This window comes from Chrysochloris asiatica, unplaced genomic scaffold (assembly GCF_000296735.1).
Source record: "Chrysochloris asiatica unplaced genomic scaffold, ChrAsi1.0 scaffold00007, whole genome shotgun sequence".
NCBI lineage: Eukaryota > Metazoa > Chordata > Mammalia > Afrosoricida > Chrysochloridae > Chrysochloris > Chrysochloris asiatica.
In genome coordinates, this window is record NW_006408525.1 from 39334313 (window position 1) to 39356187 (window position 21875).

The 21875-nt window shown below is 45.7% G+C and overlaps 1 protein-coding gene across 1 annotated transcript in view; it reads left to right on the forward strand.

Annotated features, from left to right (window-relative positions):
- Positions 1 to 21875, forward strand: part of ARSG (arylsulfatase G) — a 94839-nt gene that overhangs the window by 44121 nt on the left and 28843 nt on the right. Inside the window, exons 6-7 of the mRNA XM_006833736.1 lie at positions 13558 to 13754; positions 14887 to 14967. Coding sequence (XP_006833799.1) covers positions 13558 to 13754; positions 14887 to 14967 — 278 coding nt within the window. The remainder of the gene's footprint in view (positions 1 to 13557; positions 13755 to 14886; positions 14968 to 21875) is intronic.

Sequence of the window (21875 nt, forward strand, 5' to 3'; positions counted from 1 at the left end):
GTAGAGGAATTGAGTTATGGTGTTGGAGGAGAATATTAAAAGTTCCATGGACCACCAAAAGAACAAACAAATCTGTTTTGGAAGATGTGCAGCCAGAATAGTCCTTAGAAGCCAGAATAACGAGACTTCGTCTTTCATACTTTGGACGTATTATCAGGAGGGACCAGTCCCTTGAGAAGGACATCATGCTTGGTAAAGTGGAAGGTCAATGAAAAAGAGGAAGACCCCCAATAAGATGGATTGATACAGTGGCAACAGCAGTGGGCTCAAGTGTAGCAACGATTGTGAGGTTGGTGCAGGCCTGGACAGTGTTTCCTTCTATTGTGCATAAGGTCACGATGAGAACAAGTTTGATGGTCCCTAACAACAACAGCAGTCTATTAAGTGTAAAATAGCGGTATGGAAAAGTTTGAAATACTGTGAGAACTAACAACATATGACACAGAGACAACAAGTAAGCACATGTTGGGAAAATAATGTAGACAGAGTTGTTCGATACAGGGTGGCAATACTCCTTCAATTAAAAAAAAATACAGTATGTACAAAGTAAAATAAAACAAGGTAGGCTGTGGTAACATTGTTGGCTATTTCTGAATTCTGTTGGGTCATGTTTCTTTGGGATGCGCACAAATAAGTCTTTCTTCAAATTGCTTGACCAGGTAGCTCTCTTGCACCTTTCTTAACCCAGATGAGTGAATATTGGCCGTGGTAGTTCATTGCTGTTTGTTGTTAGGAGCCACCAAGTTGGTTCTGACTCATAGTGACCTTATGCACAACAGAACAAAACACTGCCCAGTCTTGAGCCATCCTCACAATCATTGCTAAGCTTGGGCCCACTGCTGCTGCCACTGTGCCAATGTTTCTTGTTGGGGGTCTTCCTCTTTATCACTGACCCTCCACTTTGCCTAGCATGATGTCCTTCTCCAGGAACTGGTCCCTCCTGATCATATATCCGAAGTATGAGAGAGGAAATGTGGCCATCCTGGCTTCTAAGGAGCATTCTGTTTATACTTGTTCTTCTAATGGTCTATGATACTTACAACATATTTCCCCAACACCATAACTCAAATGCATCAACTCTTTTATGGTCTTCCTTATTCACATGCGTATGAAGATATTGAAAATATGATGGCTTGAGTCAGGCGCAACTTAGTCCTCAAATTGACATCTTTGCTCTTGAACACTTTAAAGAGGTGTTGTGCAGCCGATTTGCCTAATGCAATATGTCATTTGATTTCTTGACTGCTGCTTCCATGAGTGCTGATAGTTGATCCAAGCAAAATGAAGTCTTTGACAACTTCAATCTTTTCTCCATTTATCATGTTGTTATATACTGGTCCATTTGTGAGGATTTTTGTTGTCTTTACATTGAGGTGCAACCCATACTGAAGGCTGTGGTCTTAGATCTTCATCAGTAAGTTTTTGAAGTCCTTTTCACTTTCGGCAAGCAAGGTTGTATCATCTGTATATCACAGGTTGTTAATGAGTCTTCCTCTAATCCGGATACCACCGTACTCTTTACATAATCCATCTTCTTGGATTATTTGCTCAGTGTACAGTTTGAGTAAGTATGGTGGTTTAGGATATTTAAAATCAGAGTCGTCTGGAAAAGTCAGGCCGTATGGGTAGTGTTAACATTTAGCTTGCCTGACTGCTAACCAAAAGGTTGGGTGTTTGTGACCACTCAAAAGTATATCAGTACGGAATCCTGGTGTGATGCTATTGGATAAACATTGGTCTACTAGCCATAAGATTGGCAGTTCAAAACCACCAGATGCTCCTTGGACACCCTAAACAAGGTCTCTAAGAGTCAGAACCAACTTGACTGCACTTGTTGTTGTAAAGTGCCGTCGAGTCAATTCTGACCCATAGCGACCCTGTATAGGGTTCCTAAGGAACAGCTGATGAGCTTGAACCGCCGACCTTGCAGTACAAATGGCTTTGCAGTCTGGCGCATTAACTCACAGCGCCACACCAGAACTCCTTGACTGCACTTAGCAATAACAAAAAGACTTATCAGAAGAAAGGCCTGGTGATTTAGTTCTGAACAGTAAGCTGTTGAATACTCTATGGGACACAGTTCCTCTTGGACAGACATGAGGTCTGCATGTTACCTGTTAACTGTTATGGCCAATTTATTGTTCAGAATCAGGTCCTAGAGGCACACACAAAAACACAGGCTCCAGACTGGTCCCTTCTGATAATATGTCCAAAGTATGAAAGATGAAGTCTCATTATTCTGGCTTCTAAGGACTATTCTGGCTGCACTTCTTCCGAGGATCTCCAATACCTCCTTGATTCCTTCTTGTTTGGGTCCCCCACACCACCACTGCTGCCCCCTCTTGCTTGTCTAAGCGATTCTACCCCAGAGCTGTTACCTCCCAGCTCCATTGGCATCTTCAAGCCCGTTCCCACCCCCTCACTCCTTCTTCTTTCTGCTTGAGTGCTCTGAATGAATAGCAGTAAGTAAATGAATAGACTCAACCGTGCCCACAAGCATGAAATGACGAAGGATGTGGCCACCTTTTTGTTCTGTGACATACAAGGTCACCCTTTCTCAGAGCTCCTGGAAGGCAGGAACAAGAACAAATGAAGGAACTAATGAAAAGCCACAGAATCAGGCCTTCCTCCTTCAGAGTCTTCATCAGTGCGGTTCCCCCTCCTACCTCATTGGTTGAATGGCCCAACCTACTGAGTCCTCACCCTTCAAGTCTCACCTTCTCAAGAACCCCTCTCTTCCCCTCCTCATCCTAAGCTTGTTTTGGGTCTCCTGCTACAACTTCCATAACACCCTATACTTTCCATCCATCCATCACGCCTGCTCTATTTGTAACTAATTCTCTGTGTGGCGCTGTAGGGTCAGCACTGGACTTCAAACCACAGGTCGGCAGTTCAAACCCACTAGCTGCTCCTTGGAAACCCTATACAGGGTTGCTTAGTCAGAACTAACTCAACAGCACTTGACAACAACAACAAACAAAATATTTACCATTTCAACAAACTTAACATGTACAGTTCACTGACATTAAGTATGTTCATCATGTTGTTCAAACATCCTCATGAACAGTTTCCAAATGTTTCCATAACCCTTAACAGAAGCTCAGTGTTGCCTAAGCATTGTTCTGCCTTTCCCTGACCTCACACCCACCTCTGGTGACTAACAGGAAACTTTGATCTCTGTATACTTGCCTAACCTAGACACTTCATATAAATGAGCCTACCCAATATCAATAGCATGGCAACTCTACCCAACAGAAACAACATGGCAACTCTACCCAACAGAAACAACATGGCAACTCTACCTAACAACAACAACATGGCAACTCCACCCGACAGCAACAACATGGCAACTCCACCCGACAGCAACAACATGGCAACTCCACCCGACAGCAACAACATGGCAACTCTACCCAACAGAAACAACATGGCAACTCGGCAATAGCAACAACATGACAACTCTACCCAATGGAAACAACATGGCAACTCCACCCAACAGCAACAACATGACAATTCAATGCCCTTTTGTGACTGACTTATCTCATTCAGTATTGTGTTTTCAAGAGTATTCCATATTGTGGCATACATCAGAACTTCATTTCTCTTTGTTGTTGTTGTAAATACACTCGAATTGGTTCTGACTCATATTCACACTGTATAGGATTTTTGAGGCTGTAAATTTTGGGGGGAGCAAAAAGTCTCATCTTTCTCCCTTGGAGTGGCTGGTAGGCTCGAATTGCTGACCTTGTAGTTCGCAGTCCTTTACTTATCTTACAGAGCCACGATGCTCCTGTTTCTCTTTGCAGATACAATCTATTCCATTGTATGGATATAGCATAGTTTGTTTATCCATTCATCTACTGAGGGATATTTAGGGTGTTCCCAACTAAATATGTATTTGATTTTTGGTGTTGGGGAAGCACATTGAAAACACCATGGACTTCCAGAAGAACAAACCAAATCTGTGTTAGAAGAAGTATGGTCCCTTGCAAGTGGGGATGGTGAGACTTTGTCTCACGTACCTTGGACATGTTGTTAGAAGGGACCAGTCCCTGGAGAAAGAAAGAAATCCTTGTTAAAGAAGAGAATCAGTGAAAAAGAAGAAGACCGCCAATGAGATGGATTGGCACAGTGACTATGAGTCAGAGCAACTTACCCACACCCAACAACAACATGGCAACTCTACCCAACAACAATAATATGATAACTCTACACAACACCACCACCACTCATCTGTCAGTTTGTTGTACTGTGGTGGCTGGTGAGTTGCTGTGATTCTGAAAGCTATGCCACCGGGTATTTTAAATACCAGCAGGGTCATTGAGAGGACAAGAAAGAAGGAAAAGGTCAAAATGAATGTCAGAAGAGACACTGAAATTTGCTCTCCAGCGTAGAGATGCTAAAGCAAATGGAAGAAATGATGAGGTACAAGAGCTGAACAGAAAGTTTCAAAGACCAGCTCGAGAAGATAAAGCCAAATATTACAACAGAATGTGCAAAGATCTGGAATCAGAAAACCAAAAAGGAAGAACACGCTCAGCATTTCTCAAGCTGGGGGAACTGAAGAAAAAATTCAAACTGCGACTTTCATTATTGAAAGATTCTCTGGGCAAATTATTGAATGATGCAGAGAGATGGAAGGAATACAAAGAGTCACTGTACCCAAAGGAAATGGTTAATGTTCAACCATTTCAAGAGGTTGCGTATGATCAAGAGCCAATGATATGGAAGGAGGAAGTCCTAGGTGCATTGAAGGAATTAGCAAAGAACAAGGCACCAGGAATTGATGGAATAAAAGTTGAAATCTTTCAAGAAAGTGAGGCAGTACAGGAGGCACTCACTCATCTCTGCCAAGAAATTTGGAAGACAACTATCTGGCTGACTGATTGGAAGAGATTTGTATTTGTGCCCATTCCAAAGAGAGGTGACCCAATGGAATGCAGAACTCATCGGACAATCTCTTTGATATCCCATGTGAGTAAACTTTTACTAAGGTAATACAGAAATGGCTATAATCATCCATTGACAGAGAACTTCCAGAGGTTCAAGAAGAGGTCATGGAATGAGGGATATCATTGCTGATGTCCGCTGGATCTTGGCTGAAAGCAAAGAATATCAGATAGATGTTTACTTATGCTTTATTGACTACGCAAAGGCTTTCGATTGTGTGGATCATGACAAGCTATAGACAACATTGCGAAGTATGAGTATTCCGGAACACTTAATTGTGCTCATAAGGAATCTGTACCTGGACCAAAATACAGTTGTTCTAACAGAACATGGGAACACTGAATGGTTTAAAATTTAAAAAGGTGTGAGACAAGGTTGTTTTCTTTCACCATGCTTATTCAACCTGTATGTTGAGCAAATAATCCAAGAAGCTGGGTTCTATGAAGGAAAACGTGGCATGAGGATTGGAGGAAGACTCATTAACAACCTGTGATATGCAAATCATACAACCTTGCTTGCTGAAAGTGAAGAAGACTTAAAACATTTACAGATGAAGATCAAAGAGCACAGCGTTTGGTATGAATTACATCTCAATGTCAAGAAAACAAAAATCCTCATCACTGGACCAATAAACAACCTTCTTATCAATGGAGAAAAGATTGAAGTTGTCAAGGACTTAATTTTTCTTGAACTATCAACACTTATGGAAGCAGCAGTCAAGAGATCAGCTGACATATTGCATTAAGCAAATCTGCTGCACAAGACCTTTTTAAAGTGTTGAAGAGCAAAGATGTCAGCTTGAGGACTAACCCAAGCCATGATATTTTCAATAACCTCATATGCATGCGAAAGCTGGACAGTGAATAAGGAAGACCATAGAAGAATTGATGCATTTGAGTTATGGTGTAGGAGGAGAATATTGAACGTGCCGTGGCTGCCAAAAGAACCAATAGATCTGTTTTGGAAGAAGTGCAGCCAGAGTGCTCCTTAGAGGCCCAAAACTTCATCTCTCATGCTTTGGGCATACTGTCAGAAGGGACTGATCGCTGGAGAAGGATATCATGTTTGGTAAGGTGGAGGGTCAGAGCAAAAGCGGAAGATCCCCAATGAGATGGATTGGCCAAGTGGCAGCATTGATGGGCTCAAGCGTGGCAACAGTAGTGAGGTTGGCCCAGGATCGGGCAGTATTTCTTTCTGCTATGCATAAGGTTGCTATGGGTTGGTACCGACTCGATGGCACCTAACAACAACACCCAACAACAACATGGTAACTCTATGCTTAGCATGTTGAGGAACTACCAGACTGTTTTTCTCTGGTTCATTTTTTAGCTGCGTTTTCCCTCTCTTGTTCCCCATGAACCCTGATGGTGCTGTGGTTAAGGCGATGGGTTGCTAATCACAAGGTCAGTGGTTCAAACTCACTACCACTCCTCAGGAGAAAGATGAAGCCATCTGTTCCCATAAAGATTTACAGTCTCGGAAACTGTACAGAGGATTGCTCTGAGTTGGAATCCACTGACAACAGTGAGTTTGGTTTGTTTCCACATTAGAGTTAAACTGGAAGGAGTTGAGCAGCATTGGCTATAGAGTTCATCACTGTAGCTGCAGTGCCCACGGCTTGGTTAGAGCTCACTATGTGTTCCTCAAATGAATGAATAAGTGAGTGAATGACTTTGTGCAGCCCCAAAGATGTCTGTGCCTTGCCCTTGTCTTTGAGTAACTCCCGGCCGATATGCAAAGCCTGGTTGCACTGTGTGACCAGATGAATGAAAGGGCTGGAGAGTGGTGGGGATAGGACAAAGTAACCATGACCTGGGGCCTCCAGGTGTCTCAGCTGTTACCTGCCATTGGGTTAGTTTCAACTTGTAGTGACCTCATGCACAACAGCACAAACATTGCCCAGTCCTGCACCATCTCACAATTGTTGTTTTGTTTGCACCCATTTTTGCTGCCAGTGTGCCGGTCCAACTCATTACGGAGCTTCCTCTTTTGTGTTGACATTCCACTTTATAAAGCACGCTGTCCTTTTCCAGGGATTGAGCCTTCCTGACAACACAGCCAAAGAAGAGAAGAAGTCTGGCCATCCTGGCTTCTAAGGAACACTCTGGCTGTACTTCTTCCAACACAGATGTGTTTGTTCTTCTGGCAGTCCATGGTACTTTCACCACCATAACTCAAAGGCAATGATTCTTCTATGGTCTTCCTTAGTCACTGTCCAACTTTCACATGACTAACAGGCTATTGAAAATACCATGGCTTGGGTCAGGCTCACCTTAGTCCTCAAACTGACATCATTGCTCTTGAACAAAAGAGGTCTTTTGCAGCCGGTTTACCTAATGCAATACGTCATTTGATTTCTTGACTGCTGTTTCCATGAGTGTTAATTGTAGAGCCAAGCAAAATGAAGTTTTCTCCACTTGTTATGGTACCGACTCGAAGGCACTTAACAACAGCAACAACAAATTTATTGGTCCAGTTGGGAGGATTTTTGTTTTCTTTATATTGAGGTGCAATCCTTACTGTGGTCTTTGATCTTAATCAGTAAGTATTTCAAGTCCTCTTCACCCCCAGCAAGTAAAGTTGTGTCATCTGCATATCGCAGGTTGTTAGTAATCTTTCTCTAATCTTGGTGCCACGTTCTTCTTCATATAATGCAGTTTCTTGGATAATTTGTTCAGCATACAGATTGAACATGTGGGATACAACCCTGGTACACACCTTTGCAAATTTCAGACCATTCAGTATCCCCTTGTTCTATTCAAATAACTGCCTTTTGGTCTAGATACCGGTTCCTTATGAGCACAATTATGTGTTCTGGAATGTCCATCCTTTCCAGTGTTATCCATAGTTTGTTATGATCCACATTGTCTTAGAGTTGGCTTTAAAAAAATCTATATGTATATTAAATTATGGTAATTACAAGGCTTTGTAGAAAAGTTCCATTGTCGTTCAATTCCATTTTCCCATGAACCTTTTGAAGTTACCTCGATGTGTAGGAGCCTTGGTGGTGCAAAACTTAAGCACTTGGCTGTGAACCAAGTGGTTGGTGGTTCAAAGCCACTCAGTGGCTTTGAGGGAGAAAGGCCTTGTAAGGATGATGACCTGGAAAGCCTCCTGGGGGCTGTTTCACTCTGTCACATGAGTGGGCATCAACGACAACAAATAAATATGTAACAGTAGCAACTGCTTCCTCAACATTTTTTTTCCATGTACAATATATGGTCATTAAGTACATTTGCCGCACTGTTAAACCATCACTATCTGCTTCCAAATGTTTCCATTACCTGGACAGAAACTGGGTGTCACTGTGGGTGGCTTTAGGGAAGCTTTGAGGGTGAGGGCTGCAGGAAAGGCATGGCTTGGGATGGGGGCTGAGGGGAGGCTGCCATTAGGAACATTCAACAGGGAAGGACAGTAGGCTGAGAGGACCTGGGTGGCCTCAGGATTCTGGGGGCCCTACAGACTGCCATGTACCCCAGAAAGTTTCTCAGCTGGAAACTGACAGCCCAGTCTGAATTAAAGAAGGTTGTCTGTATCTGTAATGCGAAGACCAAAGGGAACCAGGCCCATGTGGGGGTTAGTGCTTCTCAAAATGACCCATCTCAGAAATGCCCTTTGTTCATTCAACTGCAGGGTAGCCAGAGGGCCAGGAGCTGCGGGGACCAGGTACCCGGTGCCACCTGCTCGAGGGTCTGCTTCTCCTGCAGGCCTGGGTCTCTCCAGCCTAGCGTTGGTTGCCAACCCTTCCAGAGAAGTGGTGTTCCTCGAGGTTTTGTTGTAGACCCTCTGGTTTTCTCCAGGATTGGCGGTCCCGGTCTTAATCTTTAAGTGCATCTCCATGCCCAACCGGCCCTCTTGTTCCTGGAATGTTCCCTCCAGCATCTTCCTTGTTACAAGTGCTTCTCTATTTCTCGCTCCACTTGTGCTACATGCTTGTTCCCATTAGAAATCTGTGAAAACAGAGATAAGCAAACAGACTAAACCCCATGCCCCACAGATAACCCCTTTCATAGATCGAATAGGTTCTAGTTTCTTCTATGCAGATGCATAAACATATCTTTCAAGAAAATTGGAATTATACTAGCTTGTTATCAAGAGACCCTGGTGGTACAGTGGTTAAGTGCTCAGCTACAAAACGTAAAGTCCGAAGTTTGAACCCGCAAGCTGCTCCGAGGGAGGACGACATATCAGTTTGCTCCCATAGAGATTGCAGCCTTGGAAACCCAGTGGGGCAGTTCTGCTCCGTGCTGTGGGGTCGCTCTGTGTTGGAACCAACTTGATGGCAATGAGTTTGAGTTCTGTGTCTTGTAGTCTGCATTTTAAACACACATACACACACACCAGCCCCCAACCTCACCCCTTTGTTTTCCACTGAGCCTGAGGAAATGGAATAATGAAGGGGTGGCCTGGGGGGGCCGATGACCCTCGGAAGTAATCTGTAGTCTAGTATCAGGATTTGAGGAAGCAGGCATACTCCCACCCCCCAGGTGGCAAAGCACTGCTAATGTGTTTGTGGCCCGTTATTAATAAAGGAGCTTTGGTAGCGTAGTGGTTATGAATCGGGCTGTGAACCGCAAGGTCAGCAGTTTGAAACTACCAGCTGTTCCGCAGGTGAAAAATGAGGCATTCTGCTCTCGTAAAGATTTACAGCCTCGGAAACCCTGTACAGGGTCACTAAGGGTCAGAATCGATTCGACGGCACTTAACAACAAATTAATAAAAGGCTACCTGATGTGGTGTTGTGGGTTAATGAGCCAGACTGCAAAGTCAGTTTGAACTGCAAGGTTGGTGGTTCAAGCTCACCAGCTGCTCCTTAGAAACCCTACACAGGGTCACTATGGGTCAGAAATGACTTGACAACAATAACCCTAACCTGCCCCACTGCTGTTGGGTTAATTCTGACTTACAGTGAACCTACATAGGGTTTCTGAGCCTGTTAATATTTATGGGAGCAGACAGCCTCATCTGTCTCTCATCGAGTTGCTATTTTCTTAAATATTTACTATGAGCACTGTGGACTGCCAGAAGAACAAACAAGTCTGTTTTAGAAGTATAGACACAATAATACTCCTTAGAAGGAAGAATGGTGAGACCTTCTGTATACACTTTGGTTGTGTTATCAGGCGGGACCAGTCCCTGGAGAAAGACATTATGCTTGGTAAAGTAGAGGGTCAGTGGACAACAGGAAGACCTTCAGTAAAATGGGCTTACACAGTGCCTGCACCAGTGGGTTCAAAGGATTGTGGGAGTGATGCAGAACTGGGCAGTGTTTTGTTCTGTTGTGCGTAGATTCGCTAAGACTCAGAACTGACTCGACAACACCTAACAATAGCAACAGTACAACCCTGTGGGGAGGTATAATGATCCCCACTTTACAGATGACAGGTGATTGTCCAGAATCCCCCAGCCATGAAGTTAAACACAAACCCACAGCCCTGGGGTTAGGATGCAGGTCTTAGGAGCCTGAGCAGGGACTCAAACACTCTGCTGTCTCTCTCATCTCTCTCCCTTCCAGCCTTCTGCCGTGGACATGACAGGGAGTATGAGAAACCATGTGTAGGTGCCGGTGGTTGGAGGGCTGGATGTGAGAGATGAGACAAAGGATGGGCGATAAGATGACCCATATATAGTACTGAGTTCAATGACTGAATTTCCATGGGGAGTGGTTGCCAGGTTACAGTGTTTTTATTGCATTTGATGTAAATGAAACTGATTTCAAACTGCTAAAGTTGGCAGTTCAAACCTATGCAGGGGTACAGTGAAAGACAGGAGGATGGTGCAGGACGGGCAGTATTTCATTCTGTTGGTTGTTGTGAGTTGGAACTGACTTGATGGCATATAACAAGAACAACAGCAACAGGTGGCTTACACAACTTGCAAAATTTGAGCCAGCTCCAACATACTAACAGCAGTAGGGAGCTGTGGTTGTTGGGGAATGTAGAGTTGATTTTCAACTCAGAATGACCCTATGTGACAGAACAGTGTGGTGCTGTGGGTTAATGCGCTGGACTGCAAGGTTGGTTTGAACTGCAAGGTCGGTGGTTCAAGTTCACCAGCCGCTCCTCAGAAACCCTATACAGGGTTGTTATGAAGCAGAACTGACTTGGAAACACTTAACTTGAGCAACAATCTTTACTGAAAAAATGGTTAAAGTGCTCCCCTGCTAACTGGAAGATTGCTGGTTTGAACCTATTAACCCCTCTGCAAGAGAAAGATGTGGCAGTATGCTTCTGTAAACATTACATTCTTGGGAACCCTATGGGGGCAGGTCTACTTTGTTCTGTGGGGTCATTATGAGTTGAAATCAACTCACTAGCAATGGGTTTATTTGTTATTTTAGGAGTACAATCTTTCTGGAAGCAAATTTTCACGTCTTTCTCCCCAGGAGGCATTGAGTGGATTCAAACCACAGAGCTCTATCAGGGATCCTTGAAAGTGACCTTTCTGAAGGTGGGCACTGACCTCTCCCAGAGTGACCAGTTTAGCCTGTGCAATGTGGCTGGAATTGTTGCCGTTAGTGCCATTAAGTCATTGCCAACTCATAGCGACCCTGAAGCAGCTGGTAGGTTTGAACTGCGGACCTTGTGATTCAAACCAACCTTTCAGTCTAGTGCATCGTCCTGCAGCGTCACGCCAGTAAGCCCTCATTCACTTCCCCATGTTGGTGCAGGGCACATCCTACACAACTGTGTGCCAGCAGCCTGGGGAGAAGGAACCCTGACGCAGTACTGTTGACAGAACCTTCTGTGGTGATGGAAATGTTCTCTACCTGCGCTCACCAGAATGGTCGCCACGAACCACGTGGCTGCAGGACATTTGAAATGGGACCAGGGCACTTGGGACGCTGACTTTTTAAACTTCTTTTTATTTTATTTTGGTTACTTTGAATTTAAATAGCGCAGGTGACTGGTGCGATGGCATTGTATAACACAGCTCTATAAACTGTGTGGAGGAGCTGCTGGTGAAGATTGGGGCAGGCAGAGGTCCCGTCTTGGGATATATGTACTGAGTTCAGGCCCAGGGCCAGTCAGGAAGCCCTCTACCGAGCATGCTTGGGTCAATTTGAAAGTCCAATCTCTGAGTTATCAAGAAAAAACTCGACTCACAGTGACTCATGTGTCAGAGTAGAACTGCGCTCCATAGGGTTTCCAATAGCTGATTTTTCAGAACTCGATTGCCAGATCTTTCTCCAAGGACCGCTCGGTGAACGCCAACCTCCAACCTATTGGTTAGCTGTTGAGTGGCTTTTGCACTACCCAGGGACTTCATCTTTGAGTTAAATGGTATAAAAAGATCTGTGCTTTATTCCCCTCTCTGTGTTCAATTTAACTGAGACCTCCCACCACACTTACTCTGTCCAGGGGTGTGGCCTGTGGCCTTTGGTCCTGTTACTAGGCTTCAGACCGAAAGTTTTCTGAGTGATGATAAGGGCCTGGGGCTTTGCTTTTGAAGGCGACTGGTTCCCTCCAAACCCTTTATTCTGGGCCTTTGTGGAATTTTTAGGATTAGGAAGAATTGGCCTGGTCCCTGGACCTCTAACATAGACTTGATTGACATGTTCTCTGGAGCTCACATTTCTCCTTGGAATTCCCAAAATTCATCTTTTCAACAGAGATGAGGCTGCGAATGGATGTGCTGGGTTAAATGTAAACCTGGATAAAATGTATTTGCTTTTGACTTTACAGAGGACAGCAGTTAAGAGCAGGGGCTTTGCTTTGTTATTTTCTAAGTGCATAAATGCAGCAAATTCTTACGTCCCTCTCAGCAGCTGACCCCTGGTGGCACAGTGATTAAAGCGGTCGGCTGCCAGCTGAAAGTTCGGGGGTTCAAATCTACCAGATAAGGCAGTCTGCTTCCTTAAACATTGACAATCTTGGGAAAGCCACGGGGCAGTTCTACTCTAACAGAGTGAACTAGACCTTGATTTTTCATCTGAAGCATGGAACAAGGGGTATTATCAGGATTAACTAACACAACATGTTTAATAAGGGAATCTTGGTTTGATGCCATAGGATAATGACTCCACCAAAGAGTCAGTTTGAACTGCAGGGTTGGTGGTTCAGACTCACCAGTGGCTCCTTGGAAACCCTATACAGGGTTGCTATGAGTTGGAACCAACTCGACGGCACTTAACAATAACAGTAAATGTTGTGTTGTTACTTGCTGTCAAGTTGATTCTGACTTACAGCGACCTGTTTTCTAAGCTGTTATTTTTACAGACAGGAGCAGCAGGGTGGGTTCAAACCACCAACCTTCTGGTTAGCAGCTGAGTGCTTAACTGTTTTTCCACCAAGGCTCCCTTCAGTCAGTGTTGTTAGTGTTTAGTGTCATCGAGTCGGTTCTGATTCATAGCGATCTGTACAGGGTTTGTGAGGAGCAGCTGGGGTGGTTAGGAGTCCAGGACTGCGGGGAAAAGGATTATTGTTACTACTGCTATCATTCTTAACTGGCTAACCAGATTCTTTCCTTATTTGGGGAGGCACTGTACATAAGTGTATATGTTCTGATCTGTCGGGTGACTGTGGATGGGAGGGTGTTGGGGTCTCCCCGGGGGTACTGGACAAATCTGAAAGCCTTGCACTGAGTTACCTCTTGACCCTCTCATTCCAGCGCCATCGGAAGACCCTTCCTGCTCTACGTGGGCCTGGCCCACATGCACGTGCCCTTATCTGTGACGAGGCCATCAGCTGACCTGCCCGCTAGAAAGCTGTATGCTGCAAGTCTCCAGGAGATGGACAGTGTGGTGGGCCAGATCAAGGACCAAGTGGACCGCACAGCAAAAGAAAACACATTACTGTGGTTTATGGGTAAAGCAGTGAAGCCAGCAGCCTAGTTATAATCTGATGGGTAACTTTGCATATGCCTCCCAAGATGAGCATCTGGTCAACCAATAGCCTTTAACTGGGCAGGGGACTTGCTTTGGACTTGGGGTCCCATTAGTATTTACTGGAGTGAATCCTGAGCATCTGCCCACTGGGGCCTCCAAGGCTGAGCCCCTAGGAAGGTTTGCACAGAGAGCAGACTCCTTCCTGGCTCGTTGTCTATGGACAGGTTTTGCTTTTATTGCTAATGAGTGACTGACTTTGAGAGACTACGTGGTCGTTTCAAGTTGGCAGATGCCTTCTTTACCATCCTCCCATCCCAGGTACTAGTCCCATCTCCTGGCCAAGTGGCCTTTGTGGAACTGAACCAGTGTCTCTCTTCAAAGGACTCTACGGTTTACATGCTTGGCTGCTAGCTGACACATGGAGGTTTGACTCTACCCAGAGGTAGCTCAGAAGAAAGTCCTGGCAAACTATTTCAGAAAAGTCAGTCACTGCAAACCATAAAGAGCACAGTGCTGCTCTGACACACCTGGGGTCCCCAGGAGTCAGTGTTGACTAGACGACAACTAATTTTCAAAGGGCTCATGTGTGCACAGTGGATCTCGGGCCCATGTCTGAGTAGAGGGCAATAGTTCAGGTCACATAGAACGCTGGGTTTGAACTCTTACTCTGCTGTTGGGAAAGGTACTTGACCTCTTGAAGTAGAAAGCCTGGCTCTAACTTACTGAACCCATGTTTTCTGATATGTAAGCTAGAGCTCTAATGAAATCTGCTTTGTAGCATTTTAGGGGATTGTGAAGATGGTGTAAGTGAGGCACTGGGTGTATAGTAGGTGCTCAGTAAATATAGTCACTGGGTGATTATGATGACAGTTGTAACAGGATTGCAAAAACTGCCTAAAAAAGCAAAGGAACAGAAGGCGAGAGACTGCAGACAGGGCTGGCTTGGAGCAGGGGAAGTCCACAGATATAGGGTAGTCCCTCAAAAGGAGAGGTGATATTTGCTATAACAAGTCCTTCTAAGCAGCCTCCTTGTACTCAGGAATAAGGGTCCAGAGGGAAAGTGGGTGAACCAGCAGCCTGTTAATGATGCGGTGTTTCTTTGTGTGTTTCAGGTGACAACGGTCCGTGGGCTCAGAAGTGTGAGCTGGCAGGAAGCATGGGTCCCTTCACTGGACTGTGGCAAACTCGCCAAGGTGAGGGTCTCCACTGAGGCTCAGGGGTCTCCCATTGTGAGTGCTGAACCCAGGCTGGGGCATGGGAGTCTTCTATCATTCCATATATTGGAAAAATATGTAGTGCTCACCTGTGCACAGTGTTTTACATGTACGTGGCTCACTCCTACAATAGTGCAAGGTGGGCAGTAGATGCTCAGAGAGGTTCAGGAACTTGCCTGTGGTCACACAGCTTGTCAGGATCAAGCCAGACCTTCTGCCAAAGTTGAAGTCGATGCACTATAGCTTCCTCTGCCTCTCTCTGACGTTCAGCCCCCAGCTTGGCTCTGACCTGCTCTGGGACATTTTCCCCACAAAGACCTCAATTCTGAAAGAGCATGGTGACCCCATGTAATCGAATAGAACTACCTGGTAGGTGTGACTAAGCTGTCACCATTATAGAAGCCAGGTCTTTCTCCTGCCGAGCCACTGGGTCCCTTCAGACTGCCAACTTTTAGGTCGACAGCGGAGTGCTTAACCATTGCGCCACCATGTCTCCTTCAGAGCCACCATAGGGAGACAAGGGCAAATTGCTAGCATGGACCACAGGGCTGATGCATTAATTTCCCTTCTAAGTGTTAAGTCTTAAGAAAACACCAGTCAAGTGCTGTAAAAGGTTGTTTACACTGTAGGCTTAGATTTTGAAAATAATTGACTACAACCTTGGTGTCCAGTGAGCGAGGACTGCTTAAACCAAGTAGAATTTATCCATTCAAAGGGATTCTGAGGAGCCATTCAAATGAGACGTATTTACTGGTGGAGGAAGACTTATCAGTGGAAAAGCAGATACAGAAGGGTAGGATGTATTTTGTGAAAAATAAGCATTCTCAGACAATATCTTAAATGAGACAACAAAAGGTAACAAAGTTGAGTAGCAATTGCCTCTGGGGATGGGAGGGATGGGTTTGGGGTGAGTTTTCTACTTTTTATCTCCTGACAATGAACTGGTATTATTTGTTTCAATAAAACATTAAAATAAATATTTTAGATGGAGCCTGTATCTAAGGGACTCCTAGGTGGGTTTCACTATTGGTTACCCCTTTCTGATGAACGTCTGTGATGGATTTTGAAATCTGGGCCTGAGTTTTCCCTGCTGCTCAGCCTCTCTGAACTCTGACCCCCAGCTGTGTGCTATCAGAAACGTACTCCCTTTTGCAAGCGAGTTTGGCAGAATATTTGCAGCTACCTAGAAACTGGAACATTCTTGCACATTGTGACTGGTTGTTTTTGTTGTTGTTAAGTGCCATCGAGTAGATTCTGACCCATAGCATGGTGGTGAAGAGGAGATGTTGGTCCTTCAGGGTTGAACCTGGAGTCCCTTAGGCCTGCCCCCTGGAGAACTTTACACGTGACCAGCTTCAGGCACTCCATGGTTTATGTCCGGCAGTCAGGAGAACTGGGTGCCGTGGGCTGGTGTCTTCATCTCTTAGGGGGGTTGGTGCTTCTCTCTCTCTCTCTCTAAATGACTTCATTTCCTTTGGTTCAAGAATACAGAGGTTTCTGTTCTGATTCTGGGGAGCGTTGGGTCAGGAGAAGATGCTAGGGGATGGGGTGGAGGAAAGGCAGAGGTGCTGCTGGGGGAGGAATCCAGGCACGAGGGGATGTTGGCTGTAGGTCCTGGATGTGGTGAGCTTGGAGGTGGTGGAGATGTGTCAGATGCCTGTGGGCCACGAAAGCCTGGAGAAAGCCAGTGAGCCCTGGAAGTATTTTTTTGCACTGTTGTTACTAGTTGTTGTGGAGCCGGTTCTGGCTCATGGTGGCCCTGTGTGTACAGAGCGGAGCTGCTCCACAGTGTTGTCAAGGCTGTGACCTTTCTTTTAAAGGCTTATGAGGCCTGTCTACTGAGGTGCCTCTGAGTGGGTTTGAACCACCAACTTTTTGGTTAGTTGTCAAGCACTTAAGTTTTTGTACCACCAAAGATCTTTTTTGCCTGGTGGATGTTGTTAGGTGCCATCGAGTCGGTTCTAACTCATAGCGACCCTATGCACAACAGAACAAAACACTGCCCGGTCCTAGGCTAACCTCACAAATGGTACGCTTGAGCTCATTACTGCAGCCACTTTGTTGATCCACGTTGTTGGGGGTCTTCCTCTTTTTCACTGACCTTCCATTTTATCAAGCATGCTGTCCTTCTCCAGGGACTGGTCCTTCCTGACAATATGTCCAGAGTATGAGAGACAAAGTCTCATCAGCCTCATTTCGAAGGAACATTCTGGCTGTACGTCTTCCAAGACTGAGCTGTTCATTCTTCGGTCAATGTTTAATGTTCTTCGACAATACCACAATTCAAAGCCATCAGTTCTTCTTTTGTCCAGCTTACGCAAGCGTAGAAGATGATTGACAATACCATGGCTTGAGTCGGGTACACTTGAGTCCTCAAAATGACATCTGTGCTATTTAATTCTTTAAAGAAGGCGGAAAGATCGAATGGCTTTGGAGGTGCAGAATCAACTTGACTCTCCAGTCAGCTACTTACTGGGCTTGGGAGCTGGTGCTGGCCTGAGCTTTCTGTTAGCTGTCTGGGTGAGAGTCCAGGATTTAGTCTTGCATTTGGCCTCTAGTAGGACAAATAAAGCCAGTGTTTACTCCTAAAGGAAACTAAAGGGGCATGACCCAGGATGGGAAGGACTGGCAGGGGACCAGAGAATGCCCTGAAGAAGAGCTGATTCCATGACAATGTGGGGTTTTGGGGGGACAGGATTGTTGGTTTTGCTATCCATAGGGTTTTCATTGGCTGATTTGGGGATGATCACCAGGTTTGTCTGATACTGGGAGCTCCCCTGAAACCATTCAGCTTCCTAGTAACCTGCAGGCCCTCCACTGACAGACGGGGTGGCTGCACATTGGCACGCTGGCCGGGAATCCACCCTGAGTCTCCCACATGTTGTCGTTGTTAAATGCTGTCGAGTTGCTCTGACGCAGGGTTGCAGCCGTCCTATGCTTGTGCACCTTTGAGGACGGGATGTCACACCAATGTTGTGACTTGACGTGGTCCCTGTGGGGTGGGGCTGGCTGCCAGTCTCTTTTTTTCCTGGAGTGTCTGAGGGTGAGCTTAGCCTGAAAGGCCTTTTGCCTCAGAGTAAGCACTTGCCCTCCTCCGTCTCCACAGAGGTTCCCTGTGAGAGTCCTCTGTGCCTGACACACTGCTGAGGGAAGGGAAACCAGGCCCAGACTGGGGCGCAGGCGAGTTAAGGGGGTTGGGGTCTCTCTGGACCCCCAGCTCCTCCTCACCCACTGTTTTCACAACGGGGCAGGACAAACAGTACCTGGAACTCTGTTTCTATCTCCCTGAGGCCCCAGGCCCCCTCCTGTCTCCCCTTCCCTTTCCTGGCCCAGCTGCCTGGCTCAGCTGATGGGATGAGGCAGTGTCTCCTGGAGCTCTGTTTTCACCCCATGTGGAGTGAGCATGCTCTGCTTGGCCTGAGGCATGGGCGAGGGGGCCTGACTCTCTTCCCCATCCCAAACCCCATCCCAGACCCAGTTCCCACCCAGACTTAAAACAACACCTTGTTCTCCCCCTAGCTGAGGCTCCCCTGTCTGGAAAATCTTTTCTGGCATTATTTGAAGAGCAGAACTCCCCGCCCACCCACCCTCCCCCCTTCCACCTCTCTCCCCCTGGGTGATGAGGAAACATTCTGTAGCGTTTGGTATCCACAGCTTGGTTGTAATTTGATGCTATCAGGTTATTGCATGTCCTTTCCTACCAGAAAACAGCTCTAAGTCCTGGGCTGAAGTCCAGCTTGAGGTGAGGGTGAGGCAAGGGGGACATTGGCTATAGGTCCTACATGTGGTGAGGACTCAGAAGAAATCCACTTGTGTCTCCTTCTGGGCCTGGGGTCATCAGGTTTGGTTGAAATGGCCTGGCCATCTCAGCTCAGTCGGTCTTGGGTCCCAGCAGAGGCCCATCTGACCCGTGTTCCTAGAGAAGTGGCCTTCTGGCACCTTTGACAAGGTTACCTGCTCATATTTAGGAATGAATGTGGTCAGAAGAGGCAAGTTCTCTTACCTGAACCACAGATTCAAATGCTTTTGTGGGCCAGGCAGGTAACAGAAATGAACAAATGCTTTGTTTTGTAAGTTGTGGGGAGTGCTAAGAATTGAATAATTGTTCAATGATATTTAAAATTAGTTGTTGTTGTTAGGTGCCATCACTGAGTTGGTACCGACTAATGCTCACACTTCCCGGTCCTGCACTAGCCTCTCCATCATTGCTGCTACCACTGTGCCAGTCCATCTCGCTGGGGAGCTTCCTCTTCTTCTCCAACCCTCCTCCACTTTATATATATATATATATATATATAGAGAGAGAGAGAGAGAGAGAGAGAGACAGAGAGACAGAGAGACAGAGAGACAGAGAGACAGAGAGTCAGAGTCCTGGTGTGGCGCTGTGGGTTCATGCGCCAGACTGCAAAGCTATTTGAACTGCAAGGTCGGTGGTTCAAGCTCACTAGCTGCTCCTCGGAAACCCTATACAGGGTCGCTATGGGTTGGAACCAACTTGACGGCACTTCACAACAACAACAACAAGAAGCCAAGAAAACCCTATGGGGCTATCATGAGCTAGAATTGACTTGATGGTACCCAACAATAACAATGCTGTGTTTAGTTTTTATATTTCATGTGAAACCCTGTGTATTTCTCATTATATCCAGAACCTGTAGGGTGTGGTTAATAATCTCTCTCAGAAACCCCAATTCTTTTGACCCTCACCAAATGATGGAACCATAGGCATCAGCCTCCTCCTTGCAGAGGCAGACCTCTACGTACAACTTCGGCAGTCCCAACCCCTAACCCTTTTGAGTTCTTAGGAGGCAGATGAAATGAAACAAATAGGACACAGATTTGCATGAAGAATTTGAAAAGAACTATTGGAAGTTAAGTCTTCATTAGTGTTTCTTTAGGTGTTCCTGGCTGGGCAAGTGGTAAGCATATGGCCAAGATCCAAAAACTTGATGGTCTGAACCCACCCAATGATGAGCGGAAGAAAGGCCTGGCTATCTGTTTTTTGTTTGTTTTTTGCATGAGGGAAGGGACACATTAAATTCATATTCTTCTTAAGGCACTTCAGAAAGAGACTGATTTGTTGCAAGGGTGACAAGCACAATGGGTCCCTTACCCTCTCTCCCCTGGAATGGTGGCTCTCCAAGTTCACCCAAATGGGAGAGCTTGAATACTTATTCATGTCCAGGTCCCAATCCAAGCAAATTATTATTAATCACCATCTCTGGGAAAGCAGCCTTGGTCTTGGCGTTTTTAAAAAGCTCCCTAGTGATTCTAGTATGCATTCCAGGATGGGAATTGCCACCCTGAAAAGTTTAGCTATTTCATTGCTTTCCCCTTTAAAACACAGTGGGTAGTGTGCTGGCTGTGTAGGTAGACCTGGATTCAAATCCTGTCTCCGACATTTGCTAGCTGTGTAACCTTGGATAAATAGCTTAACCTATCTGAGCTTCCATTTTCTCATATGAGAAATAGGGATAATAGTGCGTAACTTACAAGATTATCATAAGGATTCAATGAGATAATTATATGTGTTGTTGTTGAGTTGGTTATGATTCATAGTGACCTTGTGTAGAGTTTCCAAGGAATGGCTGATAGATTTGAACTGCTGACCTTGCAGTTACTGTTGATGTTGTTAAGTGCTGTTAAGTTGGTTCTCATAGCGACCTTGCATAGTGTTTCCAGGGAGCAGCTGGTGGGTTTGAACAGCTGACCTTTTGGTTAGCAGTTCAGTGCTTCTCCTACAAGCAACACAGCAGCACTTAAATTGGTGCTTGGCTATGTTGCTGACTGTCATCGAGTTGGTCTCAACACACAATGGAATCAGATTATGTGATCCATAGTTTTCACGCTGACGGCTGATGTTTCGGAAGTAGATCACTTTTCTTCCTGTGCGTCTTAGTCTGGGAGCTCCACTAAAACTCTTTAGCATCATAGCACCAAGTCTCCAATGACTGAACCCTGCTCTCCTACGTGGATGCACCACAGTTCCCAGCAACAGCCAGGAACTGGACCCTGCCCTCCCACGTGGATGCACCACAGTCCCCAGCAACGACCAGGAACTGGACCCTGCCCTCCCACGTGGATGCCCCACAGTCCCCAACAACTTGGTACTTAGATACTATTGCCATTGTTGTTACGACCATGAACTTGGATGATACTGTGATTCTGCTATTGAGCTTTCTTAGCAGCAGCTTCACTGATAAGAATTAGGGCCTCAGGGACTACTTTCCTGGGATGCTGTCTTTTCTGGCACAAGTAAGCATTGTTGGATAACCCTGGAGAGCCATAAATAATGCAAGTCGGAGGAGCTTCTAAAGTTTTGTCTCATTTAGCAGTACTCGTGAAGAACTGGGATTTGGAGGAAAGGAGCTCTGGTAGCGTAGTGGTTACGAATCGGGCTGCTAATCTCATTGTCAGCAGTTCGAAATTACCACTGTTCTGCGGGAGAAAGATGAGGCTTTCTGCTCCCATAAAGATTTATAGCCTCAGAAACCCTGTACAGGGTCGCTATGGGTCGGAACTGATTCGATGGCACATAACAACAACAACATCCGTGACTGTGATAGGTTATTTAGAATTGCTTGTACACACGTAGGATGCTTTTAAGATAAATTCCTTTAGAATATGAGGTTTGTGGCCAGCGATCACTTGGATGTCTGTGATAGCATGGACCTCCCGCGGAACAGCTGGCACTTTCAAACTGCTGACCTTGAGGTTTGCCGTCCAATTCATAACCACAATGCTACCAGAGCTCCTTAGATCTTATTATGTTGTTGTTGTTGTTGTTGTCAGGTGACATTGAGTCGGAACCGACTCATAGCGACCCCATGCACAGCAGAACGAAACAATGTCCGATCCTGGGCCAACCTCACTACCGCTGCCACACT